The 16010-nt window shown below is 48.8% G+C and overlaps 5 protein-coding genes across 5 annotated transcripts; 4 read left to right on the forward strand and 1 right to left on the reverse strand.

Moving 5' to 3' along the window:
• Positions 1 to 14: 14 nt before the first annotated feature.
• Positions 15 to 3778, forward strand: AFUA_1G10970 (coatomer subunit beta). The gene is made up of 6 exons (XM_747369.2): positions 15 to 163; positions 223 to 593; positions 658 to 1078; positions 1128 to 1517; positions 1570 to 3178; positions 3250 to 3778. Exons 2-6 carry the CDS (start codon positions 289 to 291, stop codon positions 3390 to 3392), a joined length of 2868 nt encoding a protein of 955 aa, XP_752462.1. The 5' UTR covers positions 15 to 163; positions 223 to 288; the 3' UTR covers positions 3393 to 3778.
• A 215-nt stretch (positions 3779 to 3993) lies between these two features.
• Positions 3994 to 5924, forward strand: AFUA_1G10980 (uncharacterized protein; the record flags this gene model as incomplete). Its single annotated transcript, XM_077803911.1, has 3 exons — positions 3994 to 4308; positions 4390 to 4446; positions 4609 to 5924. Exons 1-3 carry the CDS (start codon positions 4164 to 4166, stop codon positions 5922 to 5924), a joined length of 1518 nt encoding a protein of 505 aa, XP_077660081.1. The 5' UTR covers positions 3994 to 4163.
• A 376-nt stretch (positions 5925 to 6300) lies between these two features.
• On the reverse strand, positions 6301 to 7532 carry AFUA_1G10990 (ribosomal RNA processing 1 family protein; the record flags this gene model as incomplete). Its single annotated transcript, XM_747371.2, has 3 exons — positions 7382 to 7532; positions 7190 to 7297; positions 6301 to 7121 (listed from the first exon to the last, which is right to left on the reverse strand). Exons 1-3 carry the CDS (start codon positions 7428 to 7430, stop codon positions 6301 to 6303), a joined length of 978 nt encoding a protein of 325 aa, XP_752464.1. The 5' UTR covers positions 7431 to 7532.
• A 2174-nt stretch (positions 7533 to 9706) lies between these two features.
• Positions 9707 to 11123, forward strand: AFUA_1G10995 (uncharacterized protein). Its single transcript, XM_077803912.1, has 2 exons — positions 9707 to 10841; positions 10898 to 11123. The coding sequence occupies exons 1-2, from the start codon at positions 9790 to 9792 to the stop codon at positions 11022 to 11024; spliced, it is 1179 nt and encodes a 392-aa protein (XP_077660082.1). The 5' UTR covers positions 9707 to 9789; the 3' UTR covers positions 11025 to 11123.
• A 1312-nt stretch (positions 11124 to 12435) lies between these two features.
• Positions 12436 to 15746, forward strand: AFUA_1G11000 (putative C6 transcription factor). The gene is made up of 4 exons (XM_747372.2): positions 12436 to 12999; positions 13072 to 13628; positions 13690 to 14763; positions 14843 to 15746. The coding sequence occupies exons 1-4, from the start codon at positions 12527 to 12529 to the stop codon at positions 15124 to 15126; spliced, it is 2388 nt and encodes a 795-aa protein (XP_752465.1). The 5' UTR covers positions 12436 to 12526; the 3' UTR covers positions 15127 to 15746.
• Positions 15747 to 16010: the final 264 nt, after the last annotated feature.

Here is a 16010-nt window from a genome sequence, read left to right on the forward strand (position 1 = left end):
ACACAGTCCGGACAGCTTGCTCCGCCGCGCAAATGGACAAGTTGATACTCAAGCCCCGGGTTGCCAAACAATTGCACCGATGAATGCAAGGCAGGTGAGGGGAGCTTAATTGAGTCAAATACATCTACCATCCTACTTACGTGTTTGCGGGAGAGTGATCTTGGTATTTCCCCTCGTCCCTCTCGAATGCTAAACAACAACTTGTACTAATCAACTCCCAAGCTCTCCTCCCTCCTTATCCTTTCCTACCAACCGTTTACGGCCGTCTGTCTCTCTATTCCAGGCACCATGGCGTCATTTCTGGAAAATGCTTACAGCTTGGTCCATTTGGACAATACTGCTGATCAACCAACTGTACAGGAGCTGAAATTGCAACTAGAGAAGGGCAATGATGAGACGAAGGTGGAAACAATGAAGCGGATCATCACAATCATGCTCAATGGCGATCCGATGTCCCAACTCCTCATGCACATCATTCGCTTTGTTATGCCGTCGAAGAGCAAGCCTCTCAAGAAGTTACTTTACTTCTACTACGAAATCTGCCCGAAGCACGATGCCAATGGTAAACTCAAGCAGGAGATGATCTTGGTGTGGTAAGGATACAGACTCGCACGCTTTTGGCTCTCCTACCAGACTAATCAATCCATTTCTGCGCAGCAATGGTATTCGCAATGACCTCCAACACCCCAATGAATACATTCGAGGCAACACTCTCCGCTTTCTATGTAAGCTCCGTGAACCGGAGCTCATCGAACCTCTCCTCTCGTCCGCACGCTCATGCCTCGAACATCGCCACGCATATGTTAGAAAAAATGCAGTTTGGGCCGTGGCTTCCATTTTCCAACACTCCGAGTCTCTAATCCCAGACGCGCCAGAGTTGATTCAAACATTCCTCGAATCCGAGACTGATAGTACATGCAAGCGCAATGCATTCGCTGCTTTGATGTCCATCAGCCACCAGAAGGCTCTTGAATACCTGGGCACAACTTTTGACAGCATTCCCAACACTGATGAACTACTTCAACTGGCGGAGCTTGAGTTCATCAGGAAGGATGCGGTTCAGAACACTCAGAACAAGGTGGGTCTGTTGTCATACATGCATTATACGCGACGCTAATAATTAAAAGGGAAAATACTTGCGTCTCATCTTTGACCTACTAGAGGCGTCGACAAGTACAGTGGTATACGAAGCCGCAACGTCGCTCACGGCTCTAACCAGTAACCCAGTGGCCGTAAAAGCTGCGGCAGGCAAATTGATCGAACTCTGCATCAAGGAAGCCGACAACAATGTCAAGCTCATTGTACTCGACAGAGTTGATCAGCTTAGAAGTCGCAATGAGGGCGTTTTGGATGATCTTACCATGGAAATTCTTCGGGTTCTTTCGAGCCCTGACATTGATGTTCGGCGCAAAGCGCTCGGTATCGCCTTGGAAATGGTCTCTAGCAAGAATGTTGAGGAGGTCGTCATGCTGCTGAAGAAGGAACTAGGCAAGACGGTAGATGAGCAGTACGAGAAGGTAGGGATAGTTTTGGTATGCAGCAAGAATCGAATGCTAACAACGTACACAGAATAGTGAATATCGTCAGCTCTTGATCCAGTCGATACACCATTGTGCCATCAAGTTCTCCGAGATTGCTGCTAGCGTCGTCGACCTCCTGATGGATTTCATTGCGGACTTTAACAATAACTCAGCTGTCGACGTGATCTCATTTGTGAAGGAAGTTGTAGAAAAATTCCCTAAACTTCGTGCTTCTATCGTCGACCGCCTCGTTTCTACTTTGAGCGAAGTTCGTGCTGGAAAGGTCTACCGTGGTGTACTGTGGGTTGTTGGAGAATATTCCTTGGAGGAGAAAGACATCCGTGAGGCCTGGAAGCGGATCCGGTCTAGCCTTGGAGAAATTCCCATTTTGGCTTCTGAACAACGGCTCCTTGACGAGGTGCCCGATGAGACTGCACTCAAAGAGCAAGTCAACGGCCATACCAAGCCTTCAGCTCCGACTGGTTCTCGAAAGGTGCTGGCCGATGGCACGTATGCGACTGAGAGTGCTTTGACTAGCGAGTCCGCCGCTGCCGCTAGACTTGAGGCAGTCAAGGCTGCTCAAAAGCCTCCTCTTCGTCAGTTGATCCTCGACGGTGACTACTACCTTGCTACCGTTCTCTCCTCGACGTTAACGAAACTTGTAATGCGCCACTCGGAGGTCTCGCAGGACGTCGCTCGGACGAACGCACTACGCGCTGAAGCGATGTTGATCATGATCTCTATTATCCGCGTCGGACAGTCTCAGTTTGTCAAGGCTCCCATTGACGAAGATTCTATTGATCGTATCATGTGCTGCGTGCGCTCTCTCAGTGAGTTCTCTCAAAGAAAGGAGTTGGAGACTACCTTCCTGGAAGACACACGTAAAGCATTCCGTGATATGGTACAGGTGGAAGATAAGAAGCGTGCGGCCAAGGAAGCTGTTGAGAAGGCCAAGACTGCTGTTCAGGTTGACGATGCGATTCCCATCCGGCAGTTCACCAAGAAGTCTGGTCTTGAGGGTGCAGAGGAAATGGAACTTGACCTGGCCAAGGCTACTGGCGGCGATTCGACAGTGGAGACTGTGGCCTCGAAGTTGAGCCGAGTTGTGCAACTTACCGGCTTCTCGGACCCAGTCTACGCCGAGGCTTATGTCACCGTTCATCAGTTTGACATTGTTCTCGATGTGCTCCTTGTCAACCAGACTCTCGAGACCCTGCAGAACCTGTCTGTTGAGTTTGCCACTCTTGGTGATCTGAAGGTAGTTGAGCGTCCCACCACACACAACCTGGGACCTCGTGACTTTTTGAACGTACAGGCTACAGTCAAGGTGTCATCCACAGATACGGGTGTCATCTTCGGCAACATTGTATATGATGGAGCGAGCTCGACTGAAACCCATGTTGTCATTCTTAATGATATCCATGCAGATATCATGGATTACATCCAGCCCGCTCACTGCACCGAGACTCAATTCCGGACTATGTGGACCGAGTTCGAGTGGGAGAACAAGGTCAACATCAACTCCAAGGCGAAGAGCCTTCGCGAGTTCCTCAAGCAACTCATGGAGAGCACCAACATGGCTTGCTTGACTCCAGAAGCTTCACTCAAGGGAGATTGCCGGTTCCTGAGCGCCAATCTGTATGCCCGAAGCGTATTCGGTGAGTACCCGATTGTTATCCTATCCTTCCTTTTTTGGTTGACAAATGCTGATCTTGGAACTTGTATGCAGGGGAGGACGCACTTGCAAATCTGAGCATCGAGAAGGAGGGCGAGGATGGTCCGATTACAGGATTCGTACGGATAAGAAGCCGTTCCCAGGGTCTTGCTTTGAGCCTAGGATCGCTGAAGGGCCTGAAGGCTTCAACGGCATGAAGAGAGCAAGTATGACTTCTTGGTGTCAGCGTTTGATTAATTGTTACCCTATGATTATAGTCACCCGTATTACATGGCCCTTGATTACTCTTTTTTCCCTCTTCCTATGGACGAATCTGTTGACTATATGCCACTTTTATTTCTTTCCTTATCGTACCTGATCAGAGAATGGTCTATTCAGATGGAACAACAAAAGAACTTTTCCAAATTTATTAGTGGTCCTTCAGTCAAGGAAGGAACGAGCACAGACATATGAGCAACTAACCGATAACGCCGACAATAGCTGATAAGTGATCAGTGGAGACAATCGGGGTTCATCAACTTCAAACCACCGCCTACGCACTTAACCGAGAGAGATTGTCCTCGGTAGCTTGTGTCAGCCCTGGAAGTCTCTACGTGTCATCATCAATTGGCTATAGAAGTAGCACACTTAGATTGACTGTTACTAGGGAGACATTTTCCTGGCTATTATTTCCGTCTTTCTGAAAGGCACGATGGACCACATCCAAGGAAGCTGTTCCTGAGGTGGAGAATACTAATCCGCTCGGAGATCTCCAAAATATTGGGGCTAACCTCTTTCTCTCCATAACTACTAAGAAATAATGAAGTACCTATGTCAAAGCTGACTCTACCTCAATCTCGAACATCCTACAAGGAGTTCTTGCCTTTTTCATTCTTATATTGACTATCATTATTGATTATCATTATTGTCATATCTTTCTGTCGTTTCTGTATTTTGTTTGGAATGATTACTCGCTTTTGCAGGTAGTAATGGCTTCTTCCGACGGCGCTACTCGCCCTTCGTTCAACGCGGATCAGCCGGATTCCCAGTCTCAGTTACTTCAACCCGAGTCGACCTTGACAGTTGGACAGTCAGTTACCTTGACTTTGGGTAACGATGCTCTTGTTATTGTTGGTGAGCAGTGTCTGACAATCCATGCTTGCATGTCATGGTTGCACATTGCGCATACTAACCAGCTTCTCGTTCTTCTAACAGACGATCGCTCCACCCAAAAACCGGACCGCGGCTGCTGCGGATTACTATCAAACTCGAGTAGGTTTTTCCAGTACTCCTCTTTCTACCTCGTCAACATTAGCGTGTGTCTCGGGTATCAATAGGGTCTTGCTGCCCTTGCGATATGAATTAGGCATATCTCAAAGCAAATTAATCGTCCGATCTAATTAGGACCATGGCTAATGTGAGTGGATAATACAGAGACCAAGGAAACTCAATCTATCGCATTGTACAATATCCTTCATGCAGAAGTCTCCTCTGCTGGTCTGACTATTACATATGCGGACCCTGTAACCAAGCACGATGTTACCGTTGGTGCCTTGCAATACACCATTGCAGACGAAGACAAAGCAAAGGCCGAAACATTTGCGGCCAGGTTACTTGATCTGGCGTACGGTAATGCCAAGCGCTACAGAAGATTCAAGGTTCTGATCAACCCGTTTGGTGGGAAAGGTATTGCCTCGCGATTGTATCATCAATACGCGGCGCCGATCCTTGCTGCTGCGCATTGCGTAGTGGAAGTAGAAGAAACAACACATGGAGGACACGCCACCGAGATAGCGGAACAGATTGACATAGATGCATATGATGCAATTGTATGCTGCTCTGGTGATGGATTGCCCTACGAGGTCTTCAATGGTCTGGCCAAGAAACCTAATGCTCGTGAGGCTCTATCTAAGCTCGCTGTCGCCATGATACCTGGTGGTTCTGGGAACGCCATGGCTTGGAACCTTTGCGGGACGGGTAGTGTCTCTGTTGCTGCGCTGGCGATTGTCAAAGGAGTAAGGACTCCAATTGATCTGGTCTCTGTCACGCAGGGCAAAACTCGAACCCTATCTTTCTTGTCACAATCTTTCGGTATCGTCGCAGAATCTGACTTAGGAACCGATAATATCCGGTGGATGGGTGCCCATCGCTTCACCTACGGTTTCTTGGTCCGTCTCATGCAGCGCACAGTGTGGCCATGTGACCTCGCGATAAAAGTGGAGATCGATGACAAAAAGGCGATAAAGGAGCATTACAGAAAGTACGCAGCCGGAGAACCTCCCCGCCGCCCGTCTGAAGACACCGTCGCCGGATCGGGAGGGCTTCCCGACTTGAAGTACGGCACGGTCTTGGATGAACTCCCGCAGGACTGGGAAGTCGTCCCGGGTGAGAGCATGGGGAACTTCTACGCGGGCAATATGGCCATTATGTCCGCAGATACGAACTTCTTCCCGGCTTCCCTGCCAAATGACGGTCTGATCGATGTTGTTACAATTGATGGAACCATCAGCCGCCTCACATCGCTCAAAATGATGACAGAGATCCCTGAGGGAGGATTTTTTGATATGCCGGATGTTAGGATTCGTAAGGCTTCGGCATATCGACTCACTCCCCGGGAGAAAGAGGGCTACATCAGTGTCGATGGTGAACGTATACCCTTTGAGCCGTTTCAAGTCGAAGTTCATCGTGGTCTAGGTACGGTGTTGTCGAAGTCCGGGCACCTTTACGAGGCCGAGGGTCCGAGGCCATGATTACGAGTTGTAAAGTCGATGCCATCATTGATTTGCTCGTACATGTATTGTTATTCGCCGGTCTCTGTACTACAAAATGATACCCTCGCGCAAGACTTATATAATTTTTCGTTTCCCCCTTTTGTTGTGATGTGGCTTCGCTGCAGGTGATATTCCAGCAAGGCTGGTGGGCAGCAGCCATTGCCATGTGTATACATAGCGGGCTAGGTCAGACCAGGAACTGATGAATTTTGATTGTACAAAGATTGATGTAGGTAGTAAGAGTCGGTAAGACGCCTTGCTCCAAGCAAGGTCAAATGGACATGCAAAAGACATCACTACCACGCGCCAGAGAGAAATGCGAAATAGATGAATTCTTCTTACACCGGTCGACAGCTCAATCGTCGGCGAAACCACCCCATTCCTGCTCACTATCATCGTCGCCATCCTCCTCCTCAACTTCCCTAGTCTTGAATCCCCACTGAACCAATCGGTCGTCGTTTAAGGTTTCTGCCGCTCTTGTTCTCACAGGCTTAAAGGGACTCTCCTTGCGCAGCTTCTCAATGGGGCGCAGTAGGAGTTCCATGGGAACCTGACCCTTGACTTTCCGCGAAGAACCATCTTGTGTCTCCCCCTCCTCGAACTCAAGCACTTTTTCTATCTCATCAATCCAGATATCCAGCAAGTGGTAGCGAAGCCCATCCGGGCCATGGGGCATAGGCACATAGTTCGGGTTCTTCTCATCGGCAGGGGGCTGATCCGGGTCGAAATTGAGCGGGCACAGAGGCCCTTCCTCGATGATGGTCATGTATGACTCGAGCTCGGCCCAGTCACCCTCGCCATCCTGTCCCTCCTCCACATCCGCTTCATCACGCGCTTCGTCCTCCTTGTCTGCTTTCGAGCGCTTCTTCTTCCCCGCCGCGGTTTGTTCTTCGCGCTTGCGCTTTTTGCTGGCTCCGTTGGTATGTGTGGATTGCTGCTGCTCCCCCTTGTTCCCCTTGAGGAAGATCTCGAATGCCACGCCTACGTAGCAGCGGATCAGGTAGAGATATTTATCGAGCCGCAAACGGTCCAGCGAGTGGAAGTCCCTCCCGATGGTGATCCAGAACGCGCGCAGGAAGCGGTGGAGTGTCTGCCGCGGGAGAGTCGGGACGAGCGTGTACGAGAGGTTGCGGGCGAGGGCTTGTTGTGTGAGGGGACGGTCGGAGTGGTAGAAGCCTATGCGAATGGGGGTATTGTTAGTTGACTAAATAGTTCCTGGAGGTTGAGGGCGGGAAAGGACGTACAGAAGAAGAGGCCTTTCCAAAGCTTGAGAAGGTCGAGGAGGGTGAGGTCGGTTTTGGAGCGGAGGAAGAGAGTCAGGGATTCAGTTGCCTTGTCGCGTGTGCGCCTGTCTGTTTGAATAGAGGGCTTGTTAATCAGGGTGTTCGGACCGGTAGAGTGAAGCTATACAGCGTTCAGTATTTCCATGGACATACCGCTGGAGGCGAGCTCCTTGACAAAAGGAGTCTTTTGCAAATTGCTCATGACTGGTGATCTAAGGTTTTGTTTTATTCATGCAGGAAGAAGCAGGAAGGGGTCCGACTTGTTTAATGGCAATGGCGTATATTTTTCCTTTCTTCAATGTCCATGCGTCCTCGACCATTTTTCTTTTACATTTGTCTTTTTTTTATCTGTGTTTGCTTTGTTTGATTTGCATGGTGGGGATTTCTGGGCGGAGATAGACTTGAGAATCCTTATTGGAGGAGCTTATTGTACCTGTCTGATGGACACCTCAGGTATCAACATCACCCACGTTCTATACTATGACTGGATTCTCTCCCCATGCTAACGATGCTTCTGTCATAGCAATAAGTATCGAGTACATGTTTACAATATTTATGCAGAAAGGAATTACCAGCAATGAAACTCCCATCATAAACTAAGAAGCGGTGGTGATTAGATGCCTCTTTTATCCCCCTGTGTACCTGTTAGCTCTGTGGCTATGCTGCAAAGGCGTGTATGCTAACTGAGACAGTTTCACTCTGATTGTGTTCTCATTCTACCCAACAACGCTAGACTCTCCTATGTTCATTTGCACAGGAAACATAGAACATGCCTTAGAGACTGCGCATTCAAATTGGAGGAAGATTCCCTATCCAGCTAGTATCTGCCGATCAGACTATACAAGATGCCAGGAAGAAAACCAACCACCAGACCAGTCGCGACAGCGAGGTGAAAGCACTGTGCACTGGAATTGAGCATATGCCTCTAGAGCGGAGCGCAGAGCTGACTCGCACTATGTCGAGCTCTCCCAAACATTGGCCGTAGGAGTCTGCAGTCACAGACCTGAGCATTGACCGCAATGACACGCTTCATGGTCTTGAACTCAACGAATCAGTTCTTGACTTTACAAGTGATAGTTCGACCAATAATGATACCTTATCCGGCAACATATCCTGCCAGTTTACGGCCGGTATCATTGCCTGGCCCTGTTCTATCAGCTGGCCTACGGCGCGAGCCAGTAGTCCCAACGGCAGGGCTTTTGTTACAGTTTTTTGTACAATTCTACATCTTCGCCTCGACGTTCGTTTTGAAGATAATCGCCGCTTACCCGCCGCCGAAGCCGGTGGCACAATTGCAGCCCTGCTCTTCATCATAGCGCTGTCTTTTCCATCAAGCAAATCCCCCCCCCCAAAGAGCAAATCTCACTTCTTCGATTGTTCTGTTTTCAAGCTGCCGAACTGCATATAGTTAGCTATGATGTCTGCGGGACAATAAATATACCTAGGCGAGATGTAACGTCACTGTACTTTCGAGTCAACTATACCTTGGCCGAATTCTCAGCAAAAGTATCTCTCGGTTTTCGTTGTTATACACTATACCACCAGCTTCCTGCAACATAGGGTCAGCAACCATTAGCAGCATTGGAAATGAAGCTGCCTGAAGAGGGACCAACAATGAAGGAGCTGTGAGCCGAGGCATCGATGGCCTCGGTGAGGATATGTGGGGAGTCACTGCAGCGGGTGAAATGAAGAGCTTCATTATATTTAGAGACAACCCGAAAACTGTGGTAAAGCATCATACGGCTTCAATGAAGAACCGGGAGGCAAGTGACACCGGGAGAAACGCGCGGGGCTCAAGTCGCTCAAGCACTTGAGAATGGTTGTCAGAGCGCTTCGCAGACATCATCTTTGTATGCTAGATTGGCATCCTGGACTGCATTCATGATCGCTAATGCACTTGTATAGATACCCATTCCTGGGTTGGCAGCGAGCATCCCCGCCACCGCACTCAATTTCGTGTTGGGCATTCCCAAAGCCATGTAGGGCTACAACCACTGCGTCGATTAAGGTTTTGGCAAGAGATCCTTAGCGCTGGTCCAGTTTCAGATGTAGAGGTCCATGGACATGGACAAGGAAGACCCAGGCTCAACAAGCATATCAGACAAATCCATTCAGTCCAGGTCAGCTTCGTGAAGGTCTGCACCCATATTTCCCAACACCAAGGAGGATCCGGATCTCATCAGAGGCGTGGTGCGCGCCATGGAGACGGCTACAGCAACGTTGGAGAAGATGGACTGGTTTGCAAATAGTATCGGACGATGTAGCCGACAACGATGCCTTGGGGCTCTCTATCCCCACAAGACGTTGGAGCTGTACCAAGATTTCGAGAATGCGGCCATTGCTCTATCTCTTCTGGTGCGGCCCGATGTGGTGATGACGACAACATCATCCATGGTTGATTGATCTAAGGGGATGTTTATGAGACAAAATTAGCGTCAGAACTTGCAATCAGTACATCATGTAATCATAATGCTTGACCCCGGCTTTTTGTTATCTCTGCATCGCTGCGCTGCACAAAATATCTATAGACTCTGGTCTACTCTCTGTCTCCTCGTCTTTACATGGCGGCTGTATCCAAATTCAAGACCCAGTCTCCGCCCAAAGACTCAAAGATGTCGCCATGGCGAAAAATTACCAAATGGAAGAAACTGCCAAAATACCCCACCATACTTTGCTTGGATGAGCGTACCTTGCACAAGATCTACCAACACCTCTCACTAGTCGATAAAGTGTGTCTATCCCTCAGCTGCAAAGAGCTCTTTTGCCTATTCGGGAGCACGATAGTACGGCATAAAGATCTCAGATTTCCGCGGCTCTTGCGTATGAGGAATCCAATCCTGTGCGTGAACAGTCGGGATGTGCCACGAAACCAACTTCTTCTTCGACTGGAAAACCACCACTGGGCCTACTGTGCACAGTGTCTGAAACTCCATCCTCGGAAAGAATTTCCAAGATATTCATTAAGACGATCTCCGCTGGAGAGATCCTGCACTTACTACGCTGGTATAGCTGACCTATGTCCCTGTATCTCTCTGACGATTCGAGATCGAGACCAGCTTATCAAGATTCTCAAATCACCCGCAAAGCCACAAACCCAATATGGCTTTTTCAGGTATGATGCTAGCAATGGAGAGCAGCCCTGGCTTGGCCACTGCTGTTCATATAGCACTAGGACTGGCTACATTGTGCAAGTTGTTCTGGTTCTAGATATCAAGGCCGGCCAGTTGTGTCTAGCTGGTCAGCATACTATAAGCTTCTACTCCTCTAGTGCCCATCTGACAGCTGAGCCTACCTTTGCTTGTCCTCACCAAGATCTCCTCTCTCTTGTCCCTGAGAATGAAGCCATGAATGAGCTTCAGATGTACCAGACTTTGATTTGTTCAAACCCCCACCAAGATCTCCTGTCTCTTATCCCTGGAAAACTGGTAGGAGCCTGTCACGGGTGTCAAACTGTGATTACGATAGGAAATTTGCTTGAAGAGTCTGAAAAGGCGAACCAGTCTGTTTTCTGGGTAATGCGGAATCTAGGAAGCTGTGAATGGCCGGCAGACCATCATTGGCTCGACCAGTGTCGTCTCACTGGAGTGCAATTTTTGCTTAATGAAAGTTACTGGTAAGCTTATCAAAGGATATACAGAAAGAAGAACTGTTAATGAAACTCTCCTATAGGCACCAGTCACAGAACTTGCTAACAAAGATGCAAGGTGTTCATGGTCAGTGGAAAAGAGATTACTGCATGGAACAGGAAAGAAGATTACTTCGACAGCGACATCAACATCAACGCGTAGCCTCGTGACTGCTGATGAGGGAGTCGAGATAACTAGTACTATCCCAGTGCTGCCTCTTACAGCGTCGTGTTATTGAAGGAATGAGAAAAGAGGAAGACTGACTGAATAGTTATTACTAAAACAATGAGACTACGTGTCAAGCTCCAGCCTTTCACATCAAGCATAGAAAGCAGCGACACTACGTGCATGCTGTTATCCTGATAATTAAAGCCCTCTCGCCTTTTTAGTTCGCCCACCTTCCAGTGTTCCCGCCAGAATCGAGTTGTACGGCTTCGGCAGGCCCACGTAGAGGAAATAAATGGGCGAAAACCAAAGGGTAGTGAATGTGGCAAGTTGACACCGAACGCCGAGACCGACAAGAATAGATAGGTCTCGCTGCCATGGAGAAGGTGGAGAAGTCAAAGGGTATTAATCATGGACCACCGAACGTCCTGCCTATCGAGAGTTTACGGAGAGGACAGTGAAAACGTCAGGGAACCAATACTTAAGAACAGAGCGATCTGGGGTGCTAACGCCACGTGGGTGAGGCAAGGAGAGAGATGCTCAGGACATGGGGATGTGAGGGCAAATGTTTTGGTTGTGCACGGTAATCAGTCACACTACCTTGGGAATAATGTACTGAGCTTGCGTCTTCTTCATCGAGCACAGAATATCATGGCCGAAACGCTGTTACGCTGACAGTGTGGCACCTGTTTCCGTTCAAGCCAATATAATTCCACGCTTGAACGCTTCCCATATATCTCTGACCCACCAGTAGTCCGTTGCCCCCGATGAATTTCACTGCTTCTAGTCTCGTTTAGCCATATGCCCAGTGACCCTGATAGGCCCAAGGACCAGTAAATCAGCGCGCTGTGCTGTGGAGGTTTGCGCGGGGATAACTCCGAGCACTCCCACCAGACGGACTTAGCACCGAAAGCTTAAACCCGGTGTCCTTATCGCCGCCCTGGTCACCCAGCAGCCGACGAGAAGAGCCTGGAACGAGTTCTGAACCTTTCTGCAGACTTTCATCACTAGGCGCTCGAAGTGACAAGTCCATTGCTTCCTTGTAATAAACGATCATAGCGATGCGTGCTGCGGATGTCGAGTCGGATCTCCAAGAGCATCCGCATCTGGAAATTAAGCCCAAATTTTTATCCAAGCGAGATTCGTTCTTAAAACAATATCAGATCGACCATGATGTTTGCATAGAGCATAGCTTCGACTCACACTGCTAATTGTCAAAAACCGCAGATCCGTACCGATTTCGTTTATCATTAGTAATTTGTATGGAAGTGATAAGTCAATGAAGGTTCGTCTTTTCTCAGCCAATGGCTATTCTATGTGATCTTTACACTATCGAATGGACCCAGCATGAAGCATCCAAATCGTATGAATATAGAGCCCGCACCCACCCGGGCAAAAGAAATCTGTAAAGGAGAGAATCTATAAGGTCAAACGAGCTACACAATAGGTAAGCGGTTAAATATATCAGCACGAATGCACCCCTAGTCAGGTGATCGTCATTTGATTCATGCTGTGTACACTCAGTGCAATATGGACGTTACAAACGGCATTCAACGAAAAGACTGTAATCCTCGGGTTACAACTGCCAGTAGACCTGCCTTTTAGCCTTTCGCGCCTATTGTTTGAGCAGGGGATTAGATTGAACCTAAACTCAAGGTTTGGAGCACCATGGCGACCAAGAAGAATTGCCCAAAGAGGGCTAGGTCGCCATCACCATTCCAAGCATTCGCCACCCCGCATCTGCCTTCAATTTGCGTTATCCTTGCGGAAGACCTCAATTGGCAGTGTTGCATATCTGGAGTTCGACAGCATGGGCGAGTCTTGCAAAGCCCCTCAGATTATCCGTAAGTCTTTTGCCTGCGATGAGTGCAAACGTCGCAAGATACGTTGTACTGGTGGGGATAACTGTACAAACTGTGTGCGTGATGCCAAGCCGTGCCGGTACTCATCCCCATCACAAAAATTGTTGTCGCTCCAGAGGTGGGTAGATGCCTTTTGTCTTTAGCGAAAGTCCAAACAAGTGACGTTGTGGTAATTGACCCTAATCTTCAGACGCCTTCAAGAAAGCGAGCAGCTTCGCAAGGATATGGAGAAGGCGTGGAGTATCCATCTCCCCGGAGTAGATCTACAAGCAGCAGTCTGCGCTGTGCGGGAAGGCGTATCAGATAGCCATGTTCCTAATGACCCGGATGTCGTCGGTCACAACAATCATAATCCGAATCGTAAGATGAGCATCGGGCCAGATCATCAGACAGAGCAACCCCCCACAAACTTCACGGAGCACAGTAATGCAGAGGACTATGAATTCGACGAATCTCAAGATTTCGACAATTCAATCGATGGCATGGGCTTTCTGACCGCGGACCCCCATAAAGCAGGCTATACGGGCCCACAGTCTGGCATAGCAGCCTTGAAGTTCCTCCAGGCACTTCCGTTGCATCTGCCCCTCGATCATATGCGCACACCGTCATGTCTAGATGGAGACGAATCCTTGGAGGTATCAGCGCAGGCTGCAGAGACTGTTTCCCGTTATATTGACGATTACTTTTCACTATACCACCCGGCGTATCCAATTCTCCACGAAGGGACGTTCCGTGCTCGCGTCTCAGGTAAGCAAAACAACTTTTACATAGCCTTTGGTTGACTCACACTCTTTCTGACTTACATTAGGAGCACTCGCAAAGCCGCGCGATGGCTCTTGGCCCTTACTGTACAACACTGTCGCTGCGATAGGTGCATTTGTCGGTGGAACAAAAGCGACCAACTGCGACATTCCGCTATACAAAGAAGCCTGCAAACACCTTACGATGGATGTCCTTGAGAAGGGATCCCTGAGTTATGTGCAGGCCATAGTCCTGATGGCCAACTATCTGCAAAAGCGGAATAAACCAAATGCTGGCTTCATTCTCATTGGTATTGGGTGGAGCATGGCGCTTGCGATAGGCTTGCATCGAGAATTCGGTATGCCAAACACGTCTCCCTTTATCATGGAGATTCGCCGACGTGTCTGGTGGACGTTGTACACCTTCGTTTCAAGTTCGCAATTAACTTTGGGGCGACCTCCCGTCTCCCTGGTCGGGGTCAATATTCGTCCCCCAGCAAATCTTGACGATCTGGATCTCGCTGTTGATATGGAGCAGTTGCCCCCATGTAAAACCGGACCAACCATCACATCCGCGCTTATTGCCCAGGCAAAACTGGCCAAAATCGCCAACGCCGTCCAGGTGGAGCTCCTCACCCATCACCGCCCTGCATACGAGAAGGCTGTGAAGCTGGAAAAGAACATTAAGATCTGGTGGAAGGACTTGCCCCCGTATTTCGATCCAAGTGTCTACTTGGAGCCGCACCTGGAACTGCCGAAGCGCATCCTTTTGTGGCGATCATTTCATCTGCGCATCGTCCTGAACCGCCCCTTTCTTTTTGAAGCCATAGCGACGAAGTCCTTGATCAAAACATCGGCCGGTCCCGTCAAATCATGTCTCGACGCAGCAGATGAATGCGTTGCTTCCATCTGCGGGTTCGTGAATTCTACACGTGATATCAAAAGGGGCTTTGCATGGTATGCCACATACTGGTTAATCACCGCCAGCTTTGTGCAGGCGACTTGCTTCATATATAGTCCCACACATTCCTTGGCTTCGACCTGGAGGAGCTCCATCCAGCTCAGTATTGACTGCCTTGAGAAGCTCGGCTCCTCGCATGAAATGGCCACTCGGGCCCGAAACATCCTCCAGAAACTACTTGGTAAGAGACTAACTTCCCCGCCCGCTGCATCGATTGGGCATAAGTTTCGACTTGGCATTGGATGCTTACTCTTGTGTAGAACATGGTCATGTAGATTATAACCACGGTCTTGATTTTGGTCTGACCCAAAATGTCAGCCCTGATCCAGTACCGGCCGTGCCTCGCCCATTGCATCCACCATGGGCTGCTCCGACGTCTGCAGCTGAAGGCCATGAAATTTATAGTCACCTTGCGGCAGGGCTAGGGGATATTGTTGCCTGGTATCCTCAGGGCACCTCTAACGCAGAGCTTCTTGATGCAGCAGGCGGCTTTATGATCCAAAATTTCTTTGCGGGTACGGATGAGAATTCATTGGCTGGGTAATAGAACAATTATGGAGAAAATTATGTCTGGATTCTATCTCCATAGACTGATTCTAGCCTCCTCGAGGGTCCGTAGTCTCGTCAGGGGCAATCTCATCTCCGATAAACACAATCGGACCAGTCATCCAGTAGAAGTCGGCTAGATGAATTCAGAGAAGATCCGTGTCATTCGAAGGGCGATGCAGGTCTTGCCATCAATCTGGCAATGTCGGTGTTGTCCCAGTTTGGCCAGGGAGTGATTATCCGCCTGGTATGTGGCCTCGCGTGGGAAGTGGAATGCTGAAAGTACAAAAATGTGTCACTTACTTTTCCACTGAGCACCAAGCTGCACTTCAGTGAAATGACAACAATAACTTTTCATAATGGCCAAGCCTGTCCGTATATATGTGCAGCTTCGGTCAACCGACGAGGGGTTGAAGGGGCTCAACAAAATGCGCTTGGTGGATTGAGGACCGTGACGGCATCTGGCCGATAACCAAGAATGTATTTAAGTAATATATTAATTATACTTTAGAACTATGCACAAAAGAGAGAGCATGAGCATCTCTTCCGAGCAGATAACTTGCCTTAAAAGGATAATCTGAGATAGGTACAAGGTACTAAGCACATCTTATAGCGGGGCAGAGTCTCATACATTCCAGACTGCCAGGGTACCCTTGGATGATCATAACACATTATCCAGTCCTTGTGGCAATAAAAGATTATGATCTATCCCTTTGATTCGGTCACAATGGCCAAGTGCTTCAGGATGACTTGCGAACTCTATTTTTTCACCAAGATAATGCGATGTCTAGTGCACTCGCCGTCAATTCAGTCTACATAGAGCGCGATTCCAGATTCGATCTTTGATGTAACCAAGGCAGGGTTAAGTGATTAGACTTGACC

This window comes from Aspergillus fumigatus, chromosome 1, assembly GCF_000002655.1.
Source record: "Aspergillus fumigatus Af293 chromosome 1, whole genome shotgun sequence".
Taxonomy (NCBI): Eukaryota; Fungi; Ascomycota; class Eurotiomycetes; order Eurotiales; family Aspergillaceae; genus Aspergillus; species Aspergillus fumigatus.

What these genes read in the sequence shown, in the direction of transcription:
- AFUA_1G10970 (XM_747369.2), top strand. Translation starts at nt 289, where the DNA reads ATGGCGTCATTTCTGGAAAATGCTTACAGCTTGGTCCATTTGGACAAT. An exon ending in TTCAGAACACTCAGAACAAG is followed by an intron (nt 1,079 to 1,127) that starts GTGGGTCTGTTG and finishes AATAATTAAAAG; the next exon opens with GGAAAATACTTGCGTCTCAT. An exon ending in GTATGCCCGAAGCGTATTCG is followed by an intron (nt 3,179 to 3,249) that starts GTGAGTACCCGA and finishes ACTTGTATGCAG; the next exon opens with GGGAGGACGCACTTGCAAAT.
- AFUA_1G10995 (XM_077803912.1), top strand. Translation starts at nt 9,790, where the DNA reads ATGGCGGCTGTATCCAAATTCAAGACCCAGTCTCCGCCCAAAGACTCA. An exon ending in TTGCTTAATGAAAGTTACTG is followed by an intron (nt 10,842 to 10,897) that starts GTAAGCTTATCA and finishes ACTCTCCTATAG; the next exon opens with GCACCAGTCACAGAACTTGC.
- AFUA_1G11000 (XM_747372.2), top strand. Translation starts at nt 12,527, where the DNA reads ATGCTGTGTACACTCAGTGCAATATGGACGTTACAAACGGCATTCAAC. An exon ending in AAATTGTTGTCGCTCCAGAG is followed by an intron (nt 13,000 to 13,071) that starts GTGGGTAGATGC and finishes CCTAATCTTCAG; the next exon opens with ACGCCTTCAAGAAAGCGAGC. An exon ending in GTTCCGTGCTCGCGTCTCAG is followed by an intron (nt 13,629 to 13,689) that starts GTAAGCAAAACA and finishes GACTTACATTAG; the next exon opens with GAGCACTCGCAAAGCCGCGC.